The sequence below is a fragment of the Dermacentor albipictus genome, chromosome 5 (genome assembly GCF_038994185.2).
Source record: "Dermacentor albipictus isolate Rhodes 1998 colony chromosome 5, USDA_Dalb.pri_finalv2, whole genome shotgun sequence".
NCBI classification, from domain to species: domain Eukaryota; kingdom Metazoa; phylum Arthropoda; class Arachnida; order Ixodida; family Ixodidae; genus Dermacentor; species Dermacentor albipictus.
In genome coordinates this window covers 162,516,500-162,543,792 of record NC_091825.1, presented here as the reverse complement: position 1 = coordinate 162,543,792, position 27,293 = coordinate 162,516,500, and the positions used below count along the sequence as shown (strand labels likewise).

At 47.3% G+C, this 27,293-nt stretch overlaps 1 protein-coding gene across 11 annotated transcripts in view; it reads right to left on the bottom strand.

The window, feature by feature from the left end:
• The window catches only part of LOC135904002 (ensconsin-like), a 137,393-nt gene that overhangs the window by 15,630 nt on the left and 94,470 nt on the right, over positions 1-27,293 (bottom strand). For all 11 annotated transcript variants that reach the window (XM_065434518.2, XM_065434527.2, XM_065434529.2 and 8 more), the window contains 2 exons: positions 18,861-19,132; positions 5,762-6,056 (listed from right to left, as the gene is read on the bottom strand). In XM_065434518.2, the coding sequence (XP_065290590.2) occupies positions 5,762-6,056; positions 18,861-19,132 (567 nt within the window). The remainder of the gene's footprint in view (positions 1-5,761; positions 6,057-18,860; positions 19,133-27,293) is intronic.

The window sequence follows — 27,293 nt, the reverse complement described above, 5'->3', positions numbered from 1 at the left end:
AAGCAGCATTGCATTTCTGAAAACTGTCCAGAACAAGGGGATCATTTAACCTGAAATATTAGTGTAAAAATCTGATTCATTTGTATTGAAGATAACCTTTGTTCATTATGTTTTAATATGTGTTCTGGAAGCTGGATGAATATCTCCCGATCAACTTGAGGAAGAATTATAAAATACTACCAGCTGTAATTTCTGATCACTACACTATGTTGCACTACACAACTACTGCGATAGCTGTGCAGTTGCCTCTCTCAATTCTGACAAGAGTGATGGTTCCGCATGAACATTCTAGTCCAAAATGTTGAAAACAGAATACGTTGGGGAAGAAAACACATACATCAGTTTTTCCTTATAGGCGACTTCAGTTTGCTTATAAGAAAGTAGGTTGCTCACAAAATGCATTGCATACACCAATACATAAATGATTTCTAGAATTTAATAACAGATACACTAGAGGAATCCTTGCTAATGTAGCTTAGGTTCTACCAGAGAACATGTGACTACACCCAATGTACCGACACATCTCAACTGTAACTTGAAAGTTTCTTCTGAGAAGCTTCTTTATTCTCGAAGATTCCGCGCTAAGACAACAAAGCAGTTCACGGCTCTGATGATGATATATACAGATACAATGATGATATAAATCGATGATGATATGTATGATGAGGAAGATGAGATGCGAATATTTCGCTCACACTAATTTCCGCCTCTAGCAGAAGCGGCCAGCCTGGCCGTAGACGTGTGCTACGAAACGCGCTGTACATAAGGTTTCAAACGAGACACGTGCACAATCTTGGGCCTGCAACAACGACAGTCAGAGGGAGCACAATGAGGCGAAATGTGGTAATTAACAGGCGAAGTTCGTTCAAGAATCCGGTAGGGCATCCAGAGTAGTACTTTGTCACCAGGGCAGAAAATGACACTGCGGGGAGCAGTCGTAGCGGTGCTTGCGAGCATCTTGGGAGATGTCAGTGTTAATGTGGGCAAGGTAGTGGCAGTGGATGAAGCAGGAAACAAATTATTTGGAAAAAAGCATTGCCAATGAGACAGGGGCCGAGAAGAAAGATGCATCAAGGGCAAAAGTTGGTGAGTGGCCGTAGACAAGGAAGAATGGGGAAAAACTGGTGGTACGTTGAGGCGCAGTGTTATAGGCAAAAGTCACAAATGGTAGGATTGCATCCCAGTTTGCGTGGTCCAAGCTGATGTACATCGAGATCATGTCGGAGAGTGCACGATGGAAACGCTTGGTCAAGCCACTGGTTTGTGGATGGTAGCTGGAAGTTTTCGTATGAACAGTGTTGGTAGCTCGTAGAACTTCGGCAAGAATGGAAGAGAGGGACATCTCGCCGCGGTCGCTGAGGAGAATGCATGTGCTCCATGGTGTAAAAATATGGTTCGCAGGAGAAAGTCTGCAACTTCAGAAGCTGTACCAGAATGTAGAGAAGCTGCCTCAGCATAACGAGTGAGATGATCAACAGCTGTCACGATCCAGCGATTACCATTGGCGGTCAGGGGAAGAGGCCCGTACAAGTCTATTCCGACGACCGCAAAAGAAGAGGCAGGACAAGGGAGGGGTTGCAATGGCCCAGCGGGGGCAGATGTAGGGCATTTGTGGCATTGACAAGGCACGCAAGAGGCGATATACTTGGCCACGGCAGAGGAGAGGCCAGGCCAAGAGAACCAACTTCGGATTTAGTCGTACGTCTTGTGGTAACCAAGGTGCCCTGCCGTTGGATCGTCGTGAAAAGCTTGTAGAATGTCGCTTTGCAGAGAATGGGCAATGAAGGGGACCCATTTGTTGCCATCTGGGTGATAAATGTAGCGGCATAGGGTGCCACTGTGCAACTGGAATAGGTCAAGTTGTTGACGCAGACAGGAGTTTGGGGGCGAGGAGGAACAGCTAAGGCGGTCAAAAATTGTCCGACAGTATGGGTCTGCATGCTGGTGCACAATAAGAGTATGATGACAATCAGCACTTTGCCAGCACAGTGTTGATATTTGTAAATGGGATGAAGATGGCTCGTGAGACAGGCTATTTTGTGGAGGCGGGGGTGGGTGATGCGAGAGTGGAAGCGGGCAACGACAGAGAGCGTCGGTGTCTTGGGGCTTTTTTCCAGACCTGTACAGGATGTTGAATTTCTACTCCTGTAAGCGAATCACTCAACGCACAAGACGACCCAATAAGTTCTTCAGCGAGGGGAGCCAGTACAATGCATGATGGTCTGTAATGACCATGAAACGGTGGCCGTGTAAATATGGGCAGAATTTTTTCACAGCCCAAACAACAGCGAGGCATTCCTGCTCAGTAATTGTATAATTTTTCACTGGTGTGGACAGCCAATGAGTGGCATAGGCAATGACTCGCTCATGAGACTTGACAGTTTGAAAGTTAATGAAGCAATGAATGAGTCAGAACGGCTGTAGTGGTCAACCATGCGACTGCTCCTGGTGACTACTTCAAGCACCTCCCTAGACCAAGGCAGGCACTGTTACCTGTTCAAATGATGTCTTACAATCAGCCACAATGGTCAATGGTGGTCGCATCCTTAGAGCTCGGCACTTGTGAAGCTTAAACTTATTATTTGCAACCATAAAAGACAGATGGTGCCCCAGAGCAATGTAGTTAAATATAACTATGAGAAAACGCACTAATCAATGTATATTTACCTAATGTACGGTAAAAGAGTAACACCAACACCTGCATTCTCAGATGATCCTTGAATCGAAGCTCTTTCTCCACTTCAACTGATTGAGCACAGCACCACCCCTCGGCTGAAGAGAATTGTCGTGGCGTGTCAATGAACTGCGGCGACCATTTTTGTCAAGTGGCAGCGCTGCCATCCACTTTTTCAAGTTATATATCTTTTACTTGTGGGAGATTATTTCTTATATATTCTAGGATGCCTTTTCCACTTTAGCCTTTTCAGAATTAATTTTTTAACCTTTTTTTTTACGAGACTCAAGTGTATCTTGGTAGCTTCTAAAATATGTTCCAATAAACTGTAAACAAAATGCAAATCAAAACACTGTGATCTGTGTGGTTAGACAATATAAGAACTAGGGTTGGGCAAATGTTAAACATTTTCAAATATTCAATTAATGTTATGCTAATCAATATCCGATTCTGGTCGAATTTAACTACAGCTTACACCACTTATAACGACTTATGGTGCAGAACCAGCTATAATGTGGCCTTTTCTTACTTCCATTTACCCTGCCATAGAACTCCATATGCTGTATTTTAGAGTGCATAAGTCGCACTTTCATTTTTCTCAAGTTTTTGTCTGCATCATAGAACGGGGCGACTTATATACACTCAAAATTGGATTGGACGCTATGGCTACGCCCTTTGTATCGAGCGGGCATCAAATGACGTGCCACTGCACATCACCTTCTGCCATGCACAGCAATTGCACTTCATTGCACTGGTTGCCATTGTTGCTGCGCACTTCACGTGTGTCGTTGCAGCCTTGCTAACCATAATGCCGTATGCAAAGCAAAGTCGGCAAAGTTACAACGCAAAATTCAAGCTGTGTGCTGTGCAGTTGAATTTGCAATGGAACGTGGAAAGTGAGCTGCAGAGGGGGAACTCGAAGTCAGCGAGAAAATGGTCCGAGACTAGCGCAAAGCCTCCAGTGCGCTCCACCAGCGACTCGGAAGACAACAGTGATGTGCCAGTGGAACTCCAACCTGAAGTAGCTGCATTGTTTGTAAGCGACCTAGAAGAGGATGATTTCGATGGCTTTGACTAAATGCCGCCATGTAAACTATCAACAGCATTGTTCATGCTACTGGAATAAAATACTTCTTAAAACTATTTTCTAGACGCTGGAAGACACTTGCATGCATTTGAGTACAGCCTACAGCAGGATGCGTGCAGAGGCAGCGCCCACTGCAAGCATGTATTTTCATCGAACTTTCTCATGACCCGATCCTCAACAAGTGTTTAAACTGGTTACCAAATGAACACACACGTCTTATACACTGCTGCAACTTATATACGGTTTTCTTAGGAGAAACTGCAGTTTTGAGGAGGGTCTACTAATTTGCTATCATAATCGATTCGGACGAAACTGCGACTGTTTTTATTTATTACAACTTTAGTACATTGGGTAGTAAATCTTTCTTTTTTCAAAATGAGAGAAAGTTGTATTTCTGTATGAAAGAATGAGGTGCGCGGTACTGTAAAGGACTTTTCTTTTTTAGGTCATGACAAATGGGTGCGCGTTACAATCAAGAGCATTTCTTTTTCTTTTCTTTTTTTGGTCGCAGAGAACGGGTGTGCGTTACAATCGAGGACGCATTACAATTGAGTAAATATGGTACTATGTGTCTCTTAATTATACATGCACATAAATTTAATTTCACACTGATGATGTGGTATAGAAATGCTTAACTTGTGCTTTTTGCATAAAAACACCTGTATAACAGCCCCACAACTATTCACTACTAGCCAAAAAAATGACTGTGGCTTAGCTAAGGTTAAGCCCAGGATGCGAAGCATACTAGCCTTTATTTTAGTTGTTTAACCACTGTTTAGCCTGGTGAACTGCTGTTGCTTGGCTATATTTGGTTCGGCTAGACGAAGAAACAACTCATGCAGGCGAGCGCACGAGCTGAGACCTGGCTATGTAGCTACGCGGCCGCAAGCGAGCGCACGAGTTGAGCCTCCGCTTTTGCAGCTGTTATGACGTCATATGGCAGCTACGCGGACGCGCGCGGCACAGCAAGAAAGAGCGTGGTTGTGCGGCTAGTATGCTTCGCATAAAAATGGCCAAGCTTAGCTTGGTTAAGCCAAGAATGCGTTGCATATTGCGCGAGTTGGGGCCCAGCTTTTCCTCCGGCTGTCGTGACGTCACGTCACGTGGTTGCGCTAAAGGTCAATGGTGGCTGCCCGGCCGCGCCCAAGGGCTGAACTGAGTGATTGCATTATGCAACGCATAAAAATAGAAGCAACTTAATAACAAACATAGCAGACTTAAAAGAGAATAGACCCACATATGAGACGCGCAACAATGAATGGCTCATCCCCTCAATGGTAGCTACGCGGCCGCGCTCGGCGCAGCAAGGAAGAGCGTGGTTGTGCGGCTAGTATGCTTCGCATAAAAAGTTAACATTTGTACCAACCTAATTATACCAAAACCTGTCTCATTTTTCTGCACCAAAATATGTGGTATACAAAGCACTGCTATTCAAACTATTTTATCTGAAATTATTCTACCAAATTACAATTTTCTTCGAATTCAACTCTAACCTAAAATTTACTATTCGCCCATCCCTATAAAAACACATCTGCACTTGCTGCTGGCAGGTGAGCGCTCAAATTTTGTATGAACACTAGCTCTAGCAATCAGTTTCCATGCATGCCCTAAAGAAAGAAGTAACTAATGCCATCTGTAGAACCTGTAAACGCTGCACTTGAAATAGCTTGTTCAGGCAGGGAGACTGTGAATTCAGCACTCACAAGAGTAAGTTCAAGCAGCCAAATAGATAGCGTTGCCATCTGCCATGAAGAAGCAGAAATACAAACGGTGTAGCAGGAAAGCTCCACATGTTAATGATGCAAACGGTTAACCTAGCCGTGCGCTTGAGTAAGTTCTGCAGACAACACTGGGTCATACTTTCTGTATGACTATTTGGGTAAGTGGTACCATTGCTTCCATAATTTTGATGAGCAGACTGACAAGTATACGAGATGTTAACAGGCCAGTGGTAAATGCAAAAAAAGAGCTCGTCAAACTGCTGCAAATCACAGGCTGACCTTTTTTCTCTCTGCCCGCTCAGCCTCCTCCCGCTTGAGCCTCTCCTCGAGCTCCTTGCGCTGCCTCTCGGCCTCCTCGCGAGCCTTGCGCTCCTGCTCCTCCCGCTCGGCCTTCTGTTGGGCTTCCAGCTCACGCCGCTCGCGCTCCTCAGCCTCCCGCTTCTGCTGCTCCTCGATGGCCCGCTGCAGCTTCTCTTCCTCCTGCCGCCGGAATTCCTCGGCCAGGCGGAGCTGCTCTTCTTCAGCACGCCGCTGCTCTTCCTCTTCCAGGCGCAGCCGCTCTTCCTCCTGGCGCCTGCAGTGCAGGGAAAAAGCCCCTGATGGCAACCTGTTCTCTCTCTGCACTTAGAGCAGTGCGACAACAGGCTAAGAGCATGGGGCTACGCAGTCCTGTGCGCCTGTTTGACCAATTGAGAAAATTTTACGTAGCATGACTCTGCTAGAAGTAATCTAAATTTTTTGTTGCTGTTTTGGCCCTTAGGCTTTTACTCCCGACTGCACATTGTGACATTGGTGTAGCAGATACACGAAGCGCTTGCAGTTGCTTACAACAAAATGATTAACTGTTTCTGTAGCAATCCAGGACTAGAAGCTCAAACTATTTGCTCCTTAGATTATGCTATGTCTGGTAATTCTGTAGAGCCCTAAATCATAAAGGCAAAGGTCCCCTAATACCATTTTAAGGAGAGGGTTGCAAGATATAAGTATATGCAACAAAAAAAAAAAAACAAGATCGTGCAATTAAGAGGACAATATACTCTTATAACTTTCAGGCATACAGAGTGAAGTCTTTCAGCAGATTATCTTGTTTCCTTTAGTGTTTTCTGTAAGATTTACTGACCTAAGGTTATTATTTTATAGCTATCTTCTCCGTGTATTATTTTTATTTACATTACGATATCTAGGATGCTTTGCATTAATCAAAAATTCGCACTAACAAATATCTGGCATTTATAGGAAAAAATGCAGACCTGTTTTTAAAAAGCCTGGATGCAGTCACTGAAGGGTATGTGGTCTATCACAACTATGTTATACTCACTTTTGCTTTGCTAGAACATTAAATTGGCTGATTGCTGGTTGCCTAACAAGCACTCAGAAAACATGAAAACGGGTGTTTCAAGCATTTTACATGATACAGTTAGAGTGCAAAGTTTACGATTTCTGAATGTCCACATCAATTTATAAATTGTGAATCCATGTGACAGAAATTCAAGTGAGCTAATATCATTTGCTTGCAGGGAACAGAATGTAAAAAAAAAAAAGTTACTTTCCTGGTGACAGCCTGCCTTGCATGTTTAACTATTTCTGCAAACATGGCCAACTTACGCAGAAATGGGACTTTGCTATGTAAGGCCACCAACAAGGAATCACATCTCCATGAAAAGCATTTGAAGATATCCTTTTGAGCACATACAGAGTTGGCTAAAACTGTGGAACGGCATACTCTGCATCATTATTCCTTTCTTGAGTGCCCTGGCAGAATGGGCAATGCATATTGTTATGGAGAGGCATCAAGCTGAATGTCATACGTGAAAATCAACATATCGCCAACAAATCTCTAGAATTTACCTAGAGGTAAATGTGGCACTAGTCCTGCACAGAAATGATGGAAAGTACAAGGTCCAGTTTAATTCAGCTGATGACTAAGCATGCAATGTGATGATATTTATTGGCACCCGTTTTGAAACGGGACAGGGATAAATAGTCACCTAGCCTGCTTGGTTTAATCAGGTTTCACTACATATATCGCTATCTGGCATTTTGCTTATCTGATCTTGATCTTAACTTTCGTATTTGAAACCTCTATCACTATATCACACATTACCTATGCTTGCAATGACTACAGTCCTATCACTCTCTTCCCTGCTTTTCTTCCACCAATACACTAATTTTCTCTTACTTATCGTGACTGATAACCAGTTCCACCTTCTTTGAATCCTAACACTTCTTTCTTGAATGTTGATATTCCCTAGGAGTCTCGCTGGGGTGAATATCTTGGCATTCCATACAATTTGCAGAGTCATTCCCGGGTTCCTTTAAAGCCCATACATGCCACATCCTGTGGCGCATATTTGCTCCGGTACCCTCAGGCAGCCAGCTCAGTCCTCTAATTGCAAGGCACTCCCCTTTACGTTATCATACAGATTTTCCCTCCCGATTTCTTTTTTGCCATTTTGTAAATCTCCATGGTTGTTTATGTTACCATCCTCTGCATCCAATTTACCATCTCTGTTTCTCGCACCTTCTTTTTTAAGATTCTTGGTTGTCTATTTATGCTTTCAATTACAGTCACCAACCGGACACAGCGGGGACTTAAAAATATTGTCAGAAAAAAATCGAACAGACAGCAAAATTCCTTCAGCCCAAAAAAGTAACATTTACTTGACTTAGAGCACCTTAAAAAGTTCACTAATAATGCCCTGCCTCCCACTACATTTGGAGGCGATCAGATTTGCTTGGATTTGAGCAAGTGTGACACCGTCTCCATATATGTCGACATATGTCGCCAAGAGCATCACCGCTTTGGTGATCTTCGCCGTCGACAAGGGGGGCAGTCATCATCATCATCTGAGCAGCTTTCTGGTTGAGGGACTTGGTGTATATTTTCATCATACATGAGCTCGGTACACAGTGTGTCGTCATCCACACTAGCAAAGTCCTGAATGTCATTGTGGCAGAAACGTCCACCCCACTACTTCGCAGATTGCGTATTAGGGCCTCGCATTAGCGTGCGTGGGCCTCCGATACGGGAGGATGGTGCATGCTCTCTATCGGGCCTCATTAATTTTCCACAGCCTCTCTGTTTGCTCCACCCACCACGCAACTCATTTCCGTAGCACATTCGTTTTATTTGGGCTGGACAGTTCTGGCTACCCGCGGGCTGCCAGAACCAGTCCGGACAATTTTGGTCTGGCTGTTCTCTGGAAGTGATCTGGCTAGCAGACGACAAAAAGAGATGATGAGCGGTCGCGACACCTCTGTGGGGACTTGACAGATTGCAATGCGGGCGCTTGAGGACTCTTACCTCACTCAGCCAACCGGCTACAGTCATCTCCGGATTCCATTACTTCAAGCGTTATCTTCTAAAGTTCTAATGCACCGTTAACCTTGCGAGGCAGTGCGATATGTGCGGTGGCTGATGATTTGAAACCTTTATGTACGTGCGTGTGCAGCTGGCACATTTTCATGCACCAGCTGCAGCCCCATCTCATTAAGCACAGGGGCAGAAGTGAAGCACCAACACCTGAAACAAACATTCTAAAATTGAAGTCCAAACAGGTCGGCACGAATTTTTATCCGATATCCTGCTTTTTTGAGTTTCATCAAATGATTACAAACGCCAATTCATCAATGTTGCTGGTGGGCAACATGATCGCTACGAGCAGGCATCTTCAAGCAATCGCTTTCAGGAAGACATTCACTTACGCGCGATTTCACGTCTTGGCATCAAATGCGTTGGAGGCCATTTGTTGCACTGTGCAAAGTGAGGCGTGCCAGTGCACGTCCTGTGCCGAGTAGCACGAAATCTCGTGATAGCACGAAATCTCGAAATCTCGTGGGTCAACTACGCTGAGCGTGCGTCAAGCATGCGCCGGCCTCAGAGGCCACTGTGATGCTGGTACATCAGCTGTCCCAGAGTTTGATTTTGCAAACTTTGGGCAGCTTTGGGTTGTCTTGGGATCCCAGCCGATGTGACTTCCTATCAGGACTGGAACTAGCTGGCTGCTGTCTGGCTTCCAGCAGACTACGAGAACTCTGAAAATTGAACAGGCCTATTGATAGGGTGCGCCTCCCAATCATGAAGGCTATAGAGAGGGCCAATGGAAGCCAAGCCTGGCCATGCCACTGGATAATCCAACATGGCGGTCTCCAAGATCGGGTGGCATGACTCAGAACGAGTGATTTAGTCTGGAAAGTCAAACTTTGGGGCCTAAATTAATCTAAAAGTCCGTTGGCGACTACTTGGCGGCCGCCTTTCTTGACCTCTTCCTCCATTACGTGTTCACACTTTTGAGGTAGACATATTTGTGCACATTAGCCGTCCATTTGTTTTAATTCATGTTCCTTAGTCTTTCATAAAACTAATCTTGCTTTACGCGTCTCTGACTTCAAAAGAAGCACCGCTCGGTTTTACCGTGTGCACCCAAAGGCAATCAGCCCACCACCCTCTGGTTAATCTCCAACCCTGACAAGGTCTCTGATCTATAGCACAGAATTGCATTTGCAAAAGCTAGCACAGGAACCATTACACTTCTCCAAATTCCATGCATCATTGTAGACCCAAAGTGCTCTGTTTGATTAATGTTACATTCCTCACCCATTTCATTTTTAGACAGTCAACTCTCGTTACAACGGACCCTGATAATCAGACAAAAATGTCTGTTTTATCCGAAGTCCCCAACATCTAACAGATGCCAAAAGATTGTCGAACAGTCACTGCATGTTTTGACTCCCACCAGAACACCACAAAACATTGTCACACACACAAAAAAGGGGAACCATTCATGAACAATGACATGCACGTGTGCTTTCCATACGTTTGGCAGAAAAAGTTGCATGCAGTGCACTGCTGGCCTCGCCTACGTGGCCAATCTGGAGCATCCTATTGCCACGTCTTTTCTATGTCGATGACAAAGACCAGGATGGGAGCTTTCGCAGGCTTCGTCTCGTGCGTTGGCCTAGGAGACATGAGAAGACGAAGAGGACGTATCTAGTCCCTACGCTCGATTGCTAAAGCAAGCTGGTTTCGTAATACGTGTCCTCCTGTCCTATTTTCGTTGCACCGCAACACTGGTGGAGGTGCGGGGTACGACAACCCGATGATCCGGACCCCTCCTGGGAGCCGTCCATCCAGCCCAGAAACACTGTCTACCCATCGCCGCGCCTGGCTGACGCCAGCCCGCCCCAGAATCCCGAAAGCATCTGTTCGTCCAGTCCACTACAGGTAACCCTTCTTCGTCCATGGATTCCGGATCACTTTCACGGTGGCACTCTTGAAAACGTAGAAGACTGCCTCGACCAGTTTGAGCGTGTCGCCAAGATCAATGAGTGTAGCTCTAAACAAAAGCTCACCAATGTTTATCTTGCTCTTGGCGATAGCACTCATACGTGGTATGAAAACTGAGAAGCCAGTCTATCAACATGGAGCGACTTCCGCCAGCAGCTCCTTAATACCTTTGCAAGTGTCAATTGACGGGACCGTGCCCAGCAGCTAACGGAGTTACGGATTCAGCAACCCAACGAAACTGTTGCAATGCTTGCCGAGGACATGGCCCATCTGTGTCATATGCTGACCCAAACATGACAGATGATAAGCTGTGCCACCTCATGCGTAGCGTGAAAGAGCAGTTGTTTGCCAGACTGGTGCACAATCCACCAAGTACAGTGGCTGATTTTATCAAGGAAGCTACTGCTATTGAGTGAGCATTTCATCAACGATGTAGGCAGTACAATCGCTTGTCCAGCAGCAACGAGGTCAACGCCACCGCCATAACAGTTGGCACCCAGAGCTCTCTGTGTGATCTGATTAGGGAGATTGTTCATGAAGAAATTCAGAAGCTTGTGACTCCAACAGTGGAACCGCCAGTGGCGTCTGTCGCCGAAGTGATACAAAACGAAATAAAGCAAGCGTTCTCATTTCCGAACCTTAGTTCCGTGCCGCATCTCATAAACTGCACCGCCCCTGTCCGACGTGCTGTCCTGTTAAGTTGATATCACTGTACCACCAGCAGTCGTCTGCCGCACCTTGGTCACCCCTGGAAGAGCCTTCAGGATGTCCGCAGTTTTGTAAAATGGGAATACGGCGGACTGCAGATCGGCGCTCACTCTACTTCAACTGCAGTGGTGCCAGCCACATTTCCAGTCATTGCTGGCATCACGACATACAGTTTCACTTTTTCCGCCCATGGTTTGACAGTCGACGTGCCAACGACTACTCCCTAGGCCGCCAAGCACCTTTTCAAGGGCCTCCAGAAACCCGCTTTTATTTTTACGACTGCTGAACCAATGACGAGGAGTCGCTGCCGAATCACCAGGCCGACATAAGTCACCAGTCTCTCTCCGTCTCCTATACATTCGCCTGCACCAATAAATCACACGTTCATTGACCTTGGAGGCAAGAGGTCGCCTAGCCCATGCCGGGGAATCTAAGGGTGGCAACTTCCAGGGGTAACGTTGCAAGCCGTCACAATGATAAAAAGCTCCTGTTGCTTCTGCTTCAGGATGCTATGAAGCTAATGAGTTATAACAGCGACGAAGTTGTAAGCGCAGACTTTATTGTTTTTGTTGACGGGCGGCAAGTGACAGCTTTGGTCGACGCTGGTGCTGAATTCTCCATAAGTCAAGACCTTGCAGTTCGTCTCAAGAAACTAAAGACGCCGTGGACAGGGCCCCATATAAGGACTGCAGGCGGCCAGTTACTGATGCCTGCCGGATGATGTACACCAAGAGTCAACATAGGAAGTGCATCTTTTGTCGTCACTTTCGCCATTTTCCCCGCATGCTGTAAAGACTTATCGGAATGGACTTTCGGAGGGAACGTGGCGCAGTCATCAACATCCCAGAGTATTTGGTAACATTTTACCATAACCCTGACCCAGTTGATTGCTTAGAACCACCATGCAACTAATTACATTTGAGTGATGACGACGTCATCCCACCTAGGTCGTGCACCCTTGTTTCTGTGGCATGCGATACACCATTTGACAGGAAAGGAGTTGCAGACCAAATAACCCCACTGTTATATACTCATAGTATTTCAGTTGCACGAAGTATTGCCAGTGTCATTAATGGGCACACGGATTTGTTGCTGACAAATTTCAGCACAGAGCATCAGCACCTTCCAGGGGGTGCGGCTGTGACTTATTTCGACGGTGTCACAGATGTCCAAGGCTGCTTTTCAATGCTCAAAGAAACATCCGCACAAGATCCGGCTTCTGTTCTTGACGTCAGCGCTATCTTGCCACAGGAAGAATGAGAAAAACTCCTCGCATTACCAGCCGAGTTCCAGGAATGCTTAGCTTCTACATCAGGAGTCGGTCGCATGCCCTTTACCAAGCACCGAATAATCACTGAAGACACGGCCAGACGAATTCACCAGAACCCTTATTATGTGGCTAAAAATTGTCATAAAAATTGGTTGTCAGTCCCTTTCATGCCCCATCCTTTTTGCAATGAAAGAAAAAATTATTTCGTTGATTGCTTCCCACTAGGGGGAAGATGCACATCAAGGATACCAAAAATGCAGGTGGCAAGAAATTAGGGGCATCGGATGAATGTCTTGTCACTGCCCGATCCCTTGACACCAGACAGCTATGGTCAGCTGCCTAGGTGTGGTTTCCCCACCCTGTCATAACACAAGCTGCTTGCTACTAAGAGCCCATCCTCACAAAATACCTCTGCAGTCTTCAGACCAGCCGGGTGTCAGTAGACATTATTTTCAGATCTCTTGGAGCTGCTAGCCTTTATTTTACTGTGAATTACAAATGCTGCAATTTTTGGCAAATACTTCTACTACGAAAAGCAGCCCTGTTTCTGACTGTCTGCCTCATTGATTCCTGAATGTGATAAAATAATATGTGTGTCACACGATGAGGACTGCAATACTATGATTGCAAGTTCCCTCCAAACATCTCTTTAAACAAGTCAGGCAGCAGGTCACCAAAATTGAGTGAAACTGTGTCATATGCTACTATCAAAGTACTTGCACAAAACTTCATTCCTGTTTTTAAAGTTAGGTGAATATTGGCCTCGAGCTCCACCACTGGAAAAGCTGGCGCCACCGTCGGCGTGACGTGCTAGGAGGGATCACGTGGACATAGCGGCCGCGTCGGCTGCTTCGGGCGCGCCGGAGCGAGCTGAAAACGAGTTTAAATTCCCTCGTACGCTGCGGTTTTCATTTAGTGGCGAAATTTTCCCGCTTCGAGTGTCTCCTTTACAACGCTTGAAAGCACTACAATAGGTAGTGGCTGCCTTTGAAGGCGCGCGACATGGTATGCTACTGCTCGGTGCCGCAAGGCCGGACGCACGTAACGGAGGCCGGTGTCAGCCTTATTCACACGTAGCCGCAGGACAAGAAGCTGTGTGAAGCTTGGCTCGCGAAACATAAAACCGGCAAACAGTCATCGGCTACAAATCGGGTATGCAGCAAGCACAGACGCGAGGAAGATTTCTGCTACGGCGCCCGGTCTGCGATGTTCTGAAAACGCGCACTGAGACGCACGCCCGAGTCCGCTGCCCGACTAATGTCACGACAGTTTGGTCTATGAACTTGTCGATGCTATAGATACTGGCAAGTTCAGTGGAGTGGAAAGGCAGCGGTAAGAAGCACATTTAAAGAAAGCATGGCATATGGTCATGTTTGTGTTATGAATTAATGCACTGGATTACAAAAAAGGAGCAGCGGGAAATTGCACGCTGAGAACGCCGATAAACATACAGTGCGACGCAACTCGAGAAATAGTATCGAAAGATCAAAGAATTTTGAAGAAAAAAAAGATTGAATCGTCGCGACGGCACATCACAGTCCCCCCGTAGGCGTCCAAGTCTCTACAATGAAATGATTTTTGAACAGCTCTGATAGCGCCCACGCAACAATGGTTGCTTGTATACTGTCAAATGCTCACATTCTGCGGCCTAAAGCTCATGGCACGGTGCGAAAACGCGCGCGCGGAGAAAGCGAAACAGTGCGCGGACAAGCATACAGACGCGCAGTCGGTCGCTGCGAATCTGCGCGATCGCTGCATTGAGGCTTCATTCTATTACGCTCCATTTAGTTATACAAACACTGTAAGAACATATTTGACATAGTTTGCTCTCAGCGTTTACCTACCTTTCACGCAAGAAGCCGGTTCGGCAGACTCCATCGCGGAGACCGCGCGCAGTGGCGTTCACTGTACGTATTCGGTAAAGAGATAGCGACTGTAAACGATTGTGTGCTTTCAGTTTGCCCAAGATTATTATTTAGCCAGTAAGAAACTTCTCTCGTTTCGAAAGTACTTACAGAAATGTCCGGGAAAGCTCGCGCGTGGTGTTTTCAGTGAGCGCTGACAGCAAAACCTATGAGGAGCGCGCCACGTGATCCCTCATACTACGCCAGCGAGGCGCTTCCGATAGAGGGCGACTCCGTAACTCCTCGCCGCCAATAGCATGGACACAGCACAGGAAGAGCATTTGAGTAATAGGCACTATCAGCATAAATTCAAACGCACACCCTTCTGAGATTACTCCAATGCGTTATTTCGTTTCCAGTTTAGGTGAAACTGGGTACATTTGTAACAGTAACAGTAGTAGATGATTGAATGCTATGGTTACTTGCGGAAATCCACAAGTAACCATAGCCTTTATTATAAACAGATTTTTCTCTAATTTCTCGACAGCGTGGGTGAAGTGCCTGGGAATGCGCTTCACCAACAGACCGTATGGAGAAGCCAGAGTTGTGAACTACTGTGGTTTACTGAAAGTCATTTCTACATAATAGAAATGGTTTCGTCTTGCTGCAAGTCAATCAGAACACAGGGACGTAAAAATGTGCTTTGTAGCTATAGCGTACTAGAATATGGATCAGTGGGACAAGTGGCGGCAAGGCGCATGCTTTCCTGTAAAGCCAAAACACCGGTGGAACTACAATCGAACTATATATTCCCACGTGCCAACACTCATGATGGTAGTAGAAAATGTTCTCAAATTATGCAGTTCAGTTGACACAGTAACATAATTCCTGGGTCACCATATGTCACCGCAGACAGAGACGCGGACCCTGGGCCGGTATAACGTAAAGCTATTCCAAATCCACCATTAGCCCTTCGTGATAGGTCAAAATGTCTGAGGCCTCTGCCATATGGGCCCAAAAACAGATTGGAAAAGTTTTACGTCACACCGGCCCTGTCACACAGAGACGCCCACCGGCTGAACCCGCTGCAGCGCATGGCCCCTAATGCAGGATTCTTTTGCATTCCATGAAATCAAAGCTTTGGACGGCACTTTATTTCCATAATGAAATTACTGCTACACCTATGTATTTATTTAAGCAGATGTACCATCACGAACAAATTAAGTGTAAGCAAGAAATCACAAAGTAGAACACCTTTCTTAAGCAATAACTCACCCGCATGATCTCACGCAGCTGCTCATCTGGTTGAAGCGTGAAGCCAAAATTATGCTGACATTAAATATTGGCAAAACATATAGGAAAGCATGCATTCTATTTAGGCCCAACTAGTTTAATTACCATATAGCCACATAATTTGTCATTCTCTTTCTAGGTATGGGTTTACGAGGTGGTTTCACTCTATGCATGAAATAATCACATGAAGGCACTATCAGCATAAATTCAAACGCACACCCTTCTGAGACTACTCCAATGCGTTATTTCGTTTCCAGTTTAGATGAAACTGGGTACATTAATAACAGTAGCTTAATCCAGACTTTGAAACGTACACATGGCACTACTCCATGATTACAAACTAGCTACCAGTCAACGTCCAAAAAAATGAATGCATGCACTTTAGTGCCCAAAAAGCTCAAATCATCACAGGCAAGCCTGAAATAGCTCTGAAGGCCTGCCAGTACACTTATTAGGCGTATCATAGCTCGTATTAACTGGAGATAGCGGGCGCCTGCATGTGTAATTAAGGAATACATACCATGTCCCATGACAGTTGCCCCTTTACACACGCGGTATGCTTCACTGCAATACAGTTTGTGCACTTGAATGCATAACATTTCCACATTGTGGCGAAGCTGACTTTTGAAACTCGGCATTATGCAATGTAGCATGTTTTCTGCACTTCGAAGTCATCGATCAGGATTACGAACGTGGAGTCAGGTCACCAGTTCTTTCAATGAACGCAGCAAATTCTTTCAATGAACATACGGCACTGAACAGCGAGAAACTTGGCAGCGAACATCTGAAGCAGCCAGGCGGTGGTCGCTGCCAGCGAATTGGCGTGCGAGAGCATCGGTTTAAGTGTGTGATATAATACAAATGGCAGTGGCTTCGATTAATGCCACTTTGTACCTGCAGCCACTGTGAAAGAGTCGGGAAAATAAAACGGCTAAAAGTTTTGCATCCAAAATTCCGGAGGGGGGGTTTCACCAAGACATTCCAATTTACGGACATGTGTAAAAAATCGGTCATTGACTGTAATTACATATAAAACGTGTTCGTTATGGTACGTGTTTTTATTCACGCCAACAGTACAAGAGCAAAACCAGAGGCCACAGTGATAACAAGATAATGAAGCACTGGATGCGAAGGAAATTTAAACACAGTTAAAAAAGGTTCTAGTTTGCTCGCAGCACCCTCAGTCTACTTCTTGCCATTTTGTGCCTCAGCAATGGAGTGTGCGCCACTAAATACACCTGCCCTGGCCTTTACAGCAGCAACAACAGCCGGGAGTGGCCATGCGCGCACCAGCCACTTGCCGGAAGCGCTGGAAATTCTAGTGCTATAAGCGCGAAAATTACGAGGAACTGTGCGGGAGGCGCCGTCGCGCGGTGTGTGGAATGTGAATGGCTGTGCTCTTTTTCAGAGAATGAATCCGCTCACTGTTCGTGATCACTGCTAGAGCACACATGCCAAAACTGTTCTGGTGCAGTGTGGTGCAATTTCGGTCACTTTTCTGTGTTTGGCGCAGTTTGGTGCAGGAACCAGCGTTTGCATCAATATGGCGCAATTGGCGCAGGAGTCCCACCCCTGAAAGCGTTGTTTCTACAATGTAAAACATGTATCCTCGTTGATAAAGCATGCTTTTCAGGAAGTGAAAGAAGTATCCGTCTGTGAATGGTGTACCTCTTTCTGCGTATCTTTCTTTCTATCTCTCGACACACACACACGCATGCATGCACACGAACATGATGATGATGCTGTCACTCGTTTCGTAAGTCATCACCAAAATCGGTTTCAACCCAACAAATCGACGCCTGTTTCTAGAGACCACAGCCTGTTACAACATTGCGCCGTCTCAAGCACTAACAAGAAGCCAAACAGAAAAGTGTAAACTCCAGTCCATGGTGTCCGTGAAAAGCCGGATAACTTGTACACCTTCGCGGCACCGCCACGTACCCCATAGAGTCAATGTATAAGAATGTCTGAAATTTCAGATGCAAGAAACCTTCACTGTCCAATTTCCTGGACTTTTAGCCATCACCACAGGCCCGAAACAGCATTAATCGAAGCCATCATTACCGCCATTCTGATTATCTCACCGCCTCGAACCGGCACTCTTGCACGCAGATCCGCAGGCAGCCATAGCCAACAACGTGGCAACGCTACGCCTAGCTACTTCGATGTTCGCTACCTAGCTTCTTGCTGTTCGGTGCCGTGTTTTTCATTGAAAAAATTTGCCACTGTTAGCAATGGTGCCAACTGTGCCTTTGTAATCGTTGCCAATGGCTTCGAAGCTCGGAAAGCACGATTAGGGTGGCTAGAATTGCACAGTGCATTGCATAATGCTGGTTCCCGAAAGTTAACTTCGCCTCTATACAGTAGTGTTACGCGGTGAAGCATACCGAAAGTCAGAAGGGACAATTGTCATGGGACACTGTATGTATCCCTTAATTATACACGCATGCTCCTGCTGTCTCCTTTCACAGTATGAGCACCGATACCCCTAATAAGTGTACTGGCAGGCCTTCCGAGTTATTTCGCATGTGCCTTTGGCGATAAGAGCCCTTGGGGCAGTATAAGGCATGTATTTATTTTTTTCGGGCTGCGAGATTTTTCAGATTTTTTTGCAGCCACTAGTGAGTCCAAAAAATCCCACATTGGCTGTATATCGAGAGTAAGGGTAAAGAGTGGTAGCCGCCAGAAAAGAACACGCACCCCCCCCCCCCCCCCTGAGAATTAAGATTTCTGGCAATGCTATTGGCTAAGAGACTCCCAGGAATCTGCAGCACCATATTTTCTAGCCCAAAATTTGTAAGCATTAAATTCTGCGCAAAATCTTTTGACATTATACATTCGACTCAATATTCAGCTTTTTTTTCTTTATTCAATTCTATTTAATGTGTACTATTCAGTATTCACACTCCCCTAGTTAAAAGTAGCATATCAAGAATGTATTCCTTGGTGTAACCTCCAGAGTATACCAGCACAAACCTGAGCTCTTCCTGCCGCTGACGTTCCAGCTCAGCCTCTCTCTCGGCCTGTTCACGTGCCAAACGGCGCTTTTCGGCCAGTAGGGCTCGTGCTTCTTCCTCGGAGATCACACGTGGTGCTGGTTTACTGGGCACATCTTCAGTGCTTGGATCTGCACTTTGCACAGCCGGCTGCATGGGACCTTCAGGCACACCGATATGGAAAGTGGCTGGCTTCTGCTCTGCAGGCCCAGTGGTGATGGGAACCTCCTGAAGTACAGGTGCCTTCTGCTCCTAGAGTACGTTTATACACAGCCAATGTCAGTTTTGTCACGTAACTGAGTTTTTAAAAATTTATTAAAGTAAGCTGCATCAATGAACCACCACTTGCATTTGGGCAAGATGGTGTCAAATTATTAGATGGAGTACAGTAATGCCGTAAAACAAGATAAAAAAAATTATGCAGATGCCATGCACTGTGGGAATCAATGTTATGTGAAGCCTTTTGTTTGTACCTGGCTATCCAGCATTGTTTGGGGTAGCTGTATGTGTGTGGGTTGTGAAGATGTGCCTTGGTCATGCGTGTATGTGTGTGTAATGACAACAGCACAAGGACAACCACGTTGAAGACGATCATATGGCAGCAACAACACGATTTCTATGCCGGCCGTTCAATGTGAGCTTATGACATGGCAATTGTTAGGTTTTACATAGGTACTGGACGAGCATAAGCGAGAAACATGGATTGTGATGTCATCAGCGACTTCATGTTATACAATTGGACATACCTATGGCTATGTAATCTGGTGTCTGTCAAGCGACGAGGGCATTTGTAATACGGCAAAGAAATGTGAAAACATAATCAACTTTGGCAATTATGAAGTCAGTACAACACCACACAGTCTCTATGTAGCACAGCCTGCTACGAGGAAAGTAGTCAGAAAAGTGGGTCTGTCCCGTAGATATTACAGTCTAAAGGCCAAACTACATGTACGCTTGCCAGTGCTCGAAAGCTTGCGCTCGTGCCCCTTGCATTTGCCGTGCCTTGCGAGGAATGGTGGTTTGAACCTCCAAGACGCACATCAGTGCAGGCTACCTCAGTTTTTGCTTCAGTAAACATTGTTTTGTATTTTTGTGAGGCAGCCAAAGCATTGATACTCGTCTGGAGAAGAGATCTATGCTTGCTCTGCACGTCAATGCGCATGATCTGTCCTGCACTATCTGCATGTGCCTGAGATGTGTTGGCGCAAGCTTTCATGTGCCAGCATGAGTACGTGTAGTATGGCCTTAGCATAGCAGCTCACAGCGTGAGCTGCCATGAAGAAAGAAGACGAGAAATTGGCATGAGGCACACATGCTGAGTGTTTCAAAGATCTGGCTGGCTTTGGAACGAGGGTTGTATGCGTGTGATTGTGGCCTAATGGTTAGAGCACCAGGCTGCTGTGCTCAATGGCAGAGATTCAATTCCACCATCAGTCGCCCATTATTTTCCTTTTACTAAAGTGAGGCAAGACAGGAATCTAACTATCTACCTACCTACCGCAAGGTGCCAAGATGAGGCAAAGAGGTCCCCAAACTTGCGCCTTCTATAAATGTAACCAGTCTGCACTTATGCATGGCTTCCTGAGAATAGTGCAATAAATCAGGCTATGATTAGTATACTATACGGAAATGAGAACTGAAGTAGTACATACATTACTGAATCATTTACACAAAGAATCAATGCAAGGCTCAGTGCCACACAGCCAAACTGTGCGTCTTAACATGTGGCTGTTGGAGAACAAGACTTTGGGAGCATAAACTCACCGGAGGTATGGCCTGTGGACTGCATTGTAGTGGACAGTATTCATAGAGCCCCGCGGTCGAAGGACACTGCACTAGTGCGATCAGGCATATAGGCTCGATGATGGTAGACACGACATCAATGAAGTCACCTGATAAATAAATGGCAGTTCTTTGTGGGCCTTCTGTTCCTACAAGTTGGTGACATGGATGCAATACCATATCACAACTGTATACGTCTACCAAGTTTCTTCTAGACACCATGGAACCGGCCTCCAAACAAGGACATCTCGAAGAAAACGGAACGTCTTCCATCGCCACACTCAAACTTTCCAATTTCTGGCCCTCAAACTGCGAACTCTGGTTCGTCCACATCAAAGTGCAGTTTCGCCTTCAGCGAGTCACATCTCAGGCGGCCAAGTATGACGACGTCATGAGTGTGTTTAACTTGAACACTGCAACTTTGGCCTGTGACATTTTGCTACCGTATAAACGCGTGTAAGGGCCGCACTTTTTTTTACAAATTCGAGGGCCTATTTTCGGGGTGCGGCCCATACACGCGACATACGAAAAAAAAAAATTTTTTTTCAAGTAAAAACAGACCAATAAGTGAATGCGCGTTTATTTACAATAATCCTCATCAATCATCACTATTTACAATCAGTCATCATCACTCGCGGAGTCCTCAGACTCCGAGCTGGTGCTGCATTCTTCTGGCTCATCACCCCACAAGTCGTCGTCTTCAGTTCCGTCCAAATCGTTGGTCCTTCGCCGAAAGGATAGGCCCTTCCTCTTTAAAAATCTCCGCAACCAGCCGACGCTACCTTTGAACTCCTCGCGGGGTATGCTTCTCGCACGCGCCAAAGCTTGCGTCTTCACGCGCAGCATGTCCGTCGTCAGCGCATATCCATTGTTCCGCACTTCCATTGCGTAGCGGAACAGCTCTTCTTCGAGCTCAGGATATTTGCATGGCTTGCCTCGAAAAGCACGCCTTTTGGAGCTGGTGGTCTTCAACGCATCCTTCTGGTTGCATCACCTTCGGACGCACTTCTCGTCCACGTCAAATTTTCTACCCGCCGCACGCTTGCCATGGTCGAGGGCAAACTCCACTACCTTCAATTTAAAGCCTGCCGTGTAGCTATTGATATGTTTGCCCATCGTGCTAGAATGGCAACGCTCGATGGCAATTCGTGAAAAATAAAGCAGAGCACACACGAGAGCCGCAACAACAGCGTGCGCCCACGCCAACAACGCTGCTACAACTCGCGTGCCTTCGACAGTCGCAAAACAAAGCCGGGGTGGCCAGCATGGTGGCCAGGGCTGATGATACCGATGACGATATGGATTGCGGAAGCTCGCGGCAGAAAGAAAATATGATGATGATGATGACCCGCGACATCGGCGCCATCCGTGGGCGGCATCTGGAAGCTTCCGTGCGCGCGCATTTTGAAGGCTAATCACACGTGGGTCGTGGAAAGTTCGGGGTGCGGCCCTTACACGGATATTTTTTTTTTAAATATTTGCTTCGGGAAGTTGGGGGTGCGGCCCATACACGGGTGCGGCCCTTACACGCGTTTATACGGTAGCTCCTCCGCCCGATGATCAGTACGACACCCTTAAGCGGGAGTTACTGCAGCGCACCACCGGCTATAAGTCGCGACGGATTCAACAGCTCCTCTCACCGAAGGAACTTGGTGACAGAAAACCAAGTGAGCTGCTTCGCCGCATGACACAACCCCTGGGAACCAGTCCATTATCAGCAGACTCAAGAATCCTTTGGGAGCTCTTCTTCCAGCGTCTACAAAACCAGGTATGCATGAGTTTATGTGCCTCACCTACTACAACATCTGTCGAGGCCTTGGCGACGATGGCAGACCAGGCTATGGATTCTTTCCATCCTGTGTATCCTCTGTTGACCGTTGTAATGCATCCGTGGCGACACAAGCCCAGTTACAGCAGCACTTTGACAAACCTGACAGTCCAAGAATGCACCTTGCTGCGCAAGTAGAGGAACTAACTAACCAGTTGGCTGCCTAACGCTTTTGTGTGAGAAACCATCAGCAGCAGAATCGCTCGCATGACCAAAATGTGTCACGCCCTCCGTCTCCCTTTATTTGTTGGTATCACGCCAGATAAAGGGACTCGCACACATCGGTACCGTCCGCCTTGTAACTTTCCGGGAAACAGTTGGGTCAGTCGCTGATGACGGCTAGTGCTAATGGCCCTACATTAAGTAGTCTCTTCTACGTCATCGACCGTGTCACGAAAGTTCACAATCTTGTATCTTGTAGACATTGGTGCGGAAATTTGTGTCATTCCCCCTACTTTTCAAAACTGCAGAAGACATCACCACGACAAGTCTTTTCTCATTGCCATGAATGGTTCCAACATTAAAATGTATGGCCACTGTTATACCACCCCCGCTTTGTAACGACTGCAGAAATGTTTACATGAGCCCATCTTTACTTCAAAGCAGGCATGTATTTATCTATCACGACACTACTCGCACTCCTTTACAAGCGCCTTACAACGGTCCCTTCAAAGTCCTCAAGCGTGACGCCAAGTTTTTCACACTTCTTGTCAGCAGACACGAAGAGACAATTTCGATAGACCGCTTGAAGCCAGCTCATCTACACTCTGGCAGTGCCATCTCCACAACTTAATCGCTAGGATAGGGGGGGAGGAGACATGTAGCAGACAGTACTCATAGAGCGCCGCGGTGGAAGAAGAGACCGGACAGGCGCGATCAGGCATATAGGCTTGACAATGGTAGCCACGACATCAACACAGTCCCCTGATAAATAAATGGCTATTATTTGGGGGCCTTCTGTTCCTACAATATCTTTTGACCATTCGTGGGCATCTTGCGAGCATGTGCACAGACCACTGCAAGCAATGAGACCACTCCAACAGGCGCGTTACAAACGGTTACCACAAGAATGGGAGGGGCCTTCACACTGAAGCTGAAGCCTTCTACTCAAGCCTGACTGCAAGGAACACTCCTATTGCGCATTACAGAAAATGGCTCGATGGCACTATACCTTCCAACCAGTGTTTCAACTACCCTGTGTTTCATCGTGATAGTGATTATGATAGCCGATGTCTTAAACAAGGAGGTGGTGTCCTTATAGTGTTGAACTCCTTATATTGCAGGTTTGACCTTGAGTCACATACTGAAAGAGTTTGAACTGTAAATTGTTGCCAACGACGGCCCCAAACTACCTACTGGGTACTTATTACTTCCCACATTTGCTTGACAACGCTAAGTTTATTGAGCACTTCGTTGAGGTTGAACCATTCACAAATTTTAGTAAGTATGTACACCACCATTTTCTGGCATTGAGTGGGGCACAGGTAGTGTGTCCAATGTTTACCCTAGCTCCTGCCGCAAAGCCAGTTTTCTTGTGGACTTTGCATTATACAATGGCGTTCAACAGCACAACACTGTGGTCAACCACCAGGGTAAAGTTCTTGATCTTGTGCTCACAACATCTGTAGCACTGGTCCACAAGGCCTCTATTAATCTAGTGCCTTGATGCGAACTACGCCCCGCTTGGGATCATTTTACCTTTCACCACTATTTAACATACACACCACATACACAGCCACTTCACATTTAGTGGCAGAAACAGCAGCTTGCTCATTCGTTGCACGTCTCACTGCCGCCCAGCGGCGGCCAGCCCATTGTGGACGATGCGGTGGACGAGGATCCACAGTGGATTCTTGCCCACAAAGTATACACGACAGATGCAGGCGAGCGTTCCACTTAACGCTGATGGCATTGACGCCAACACAGAGAGGAGAGCATAAAGTGGACGCGTTTGCCCTCCATGGCTGCCATGAAGGAACTCCGAGAAAGGCCCAGGAAAAGGATGCACGCTCTTGGGCAACTGAGTTGCAGGGATGGGTGGAAAGTAAGTGGGGGAGGTACATTGCTCGCATCCTCGCTCGTCTGTTAGTTCAGGCTACCCACTTACACTGACAATCAACGTCAATGGCTTCAGCATACTTTTTCCTACCATTCTTTAATATGTCCTTTCATTTACGTCTCTTTGCTTTATATGTACGGGTATGTCTTTGTATGTGTAGATGTTTATATATGTAGTTTGTGTGTATCGGGCTCCAGCCATTTAAATGCTGTCATTGTCTTTCAGTTTGTTTTGCTCCACGCAATATGTTTATTATGCTTTTTTGCTGCCATGCACACCATTCCATTTGTAAAGTAGCACATTATGTTAAAAAGGCACAAAGCTTTCCGTGGGCACCGACCGACCGACCGACCGACCGACCGACCGACCGACCGACCGACCGACCGACCGACCGACCGACCGACCGACCGACCGACCGACCGACCGACCGACCGACCGACCGACCGACCGACCGACCGACCGACCGACCGACCGACCGACCGACCGACCGACCGACCGACCGACCGACCGACCGACCGACCGACCGACCGACCGACCGACCGACCGACCGACCGACCGACCGACCGACCGACCGACCGACCGACCGACCGACCGACCGACCGACCGACCGACCGACCGACCGACCGACCGACCGACCGACCGACCGACCGACCGACCGACCGACCGACCGACCGACCGACCGACCGACCGACCGACCGACCGACCGACCGACCGACCGACCGACCGACCGACCGACCGACCGACCGACCGACCGACCGACCGACCGACCGACCGACCGACCGACCGACCGACCGACCGACCGACCGACCGACCGACCGACCGACCGACCGACCGACCGACCGACCGACCGACCGACCGACCGACCGACCGACCGACCGACCGACCGACCGACCGACCGACCGACCGACCGACCGACCGACCGACCGACCGACCGACCGACCGACCGACCGACCGACCGACCGACCGACCGACCGACCGACCGACCGACCGACCGACCGACCGACCGACCGACCGACCGACCGACCGACCGACCGACCGACCGACCGACCGACCGACCGACCGACCGACCGACCGACCGACCGACCGACCGACCGACCGACCGACCGACCGACCGACCGACCGACCGACCGACCGACCGACCGACCGACCGACCGACCGACCGACCGACCGACCGACCGACCGACCGACCGACCGACCGACCGACCGACCGACCGACCGACCGACCGACCGACCGACCGACCGACCGACCGACCGACCGACCGACCGACCGACCGACCGACCGACCGACCGACCGACCGACCGACCGACCGACCGACCGAGACCGACCGACCGACAGACAGACAGACAGATAGATACCGTATTTACTCGCATAATGATCGCACCCCTAAAATTTGTCGTCAAAATTCGATTTTTTTTATTTCCCGCGTAATGATCGCACCCCGAACTTGCCGCAGCGATATGTCGTGTGCTAAGTCTAGCGAATAATGATCGCGCTTACCACCTGTCGAATGCTACGCGAACGACTCTTCAAGACAAGCCAAGCGGCCTGCACGCACTAAACATTCTTAAGTAGATGCCTCGTTTCATTACTTTCATCACTTTCCGCACTTCCATGACAAAATGAGGTACAACCAAACTTGCCTTTATTATGGGTTGGCTTTATAATGGCTGATGTCAACAAAAACAATAAAGGCGCATTTCGATTCTTTTCATCTGCTTTTGCACTCGTGAGCACGCAACAAATCGCGCGCGGCAATGATAGTAGCCACGTTTACTCTGATACGTTAAAAGTGTGCCCTATTCATACGCCGACGCTTGTAACGCAGCTAAGATATTCGCCCACCCTTAGCGGAAAGTAGTGAAGACAGATGCCGCAGTTTCCGCAGCATGCCCGTCATGCGTTTCTGTCACTGGCAGCTAACCGCGCCCACCTATTACTGTCCCCTCAAAGTGGACATGGCTACGTTATTGCCGCAAACTTGCCGATATTAACGATATTATTCATCACTAATACGGAAGAAACTGTTTCAATGCACGTAATGTACTCACGAGAAGAAAAAAAAAATCGCGTTCGGCGCGTTAGGCTCGCTCCGCTAGCCGCCATTTTTGTTTTGGTGTCCCGCACCCGCAATCTCGCATCCCGCAGCAAACACGGACGAAAAAAAAAATTTTTTTTTCCCGGGAAATTTAACCCGCGTAATGATCGCACCCCTGAATTTGCTTCAATTTTTCTGACAAAAAAAGTGCGATCATTATGCGAGTAAATACGGTAGATAGATAGATAGATAGACAGACAGGTAGATAGATAGATAGACAGACGGACGGACAGACGGGCGGGCGGGCGGGTAGGTAGGTAGGTAGGTAGCTAGCTAGCTGGGCGGATGGGCGGGCGGGCGGGTAGGCAGGTAGGTAGGTAGGTAGGTAGGTAGGTAGGTAGCTAGCTAGCTAGCTAGCTAGCTAGGTAAATTCTTCCTTTATCGCACTAATTTCAGAGCAGCCCAGAAAGTTGGGGCAACCACAAAGGTGTGTCTACATAAAATATTCCATTTCATTGATAACATAATGCATACTGTGAATAAACAATGTAAGCATAAGCAGAGTAAAACATAAGGCCTACCCTGCATCCCACTCGTGTTCATGTCTTTTTTCTTCGTCCTGTGGGAAGTTAGAATCTTCAACTTTCCATACTATTCACCATAAGACTAAACCCGTTAATGGAAACAACAAAAAAGAAGCCTGTGCCT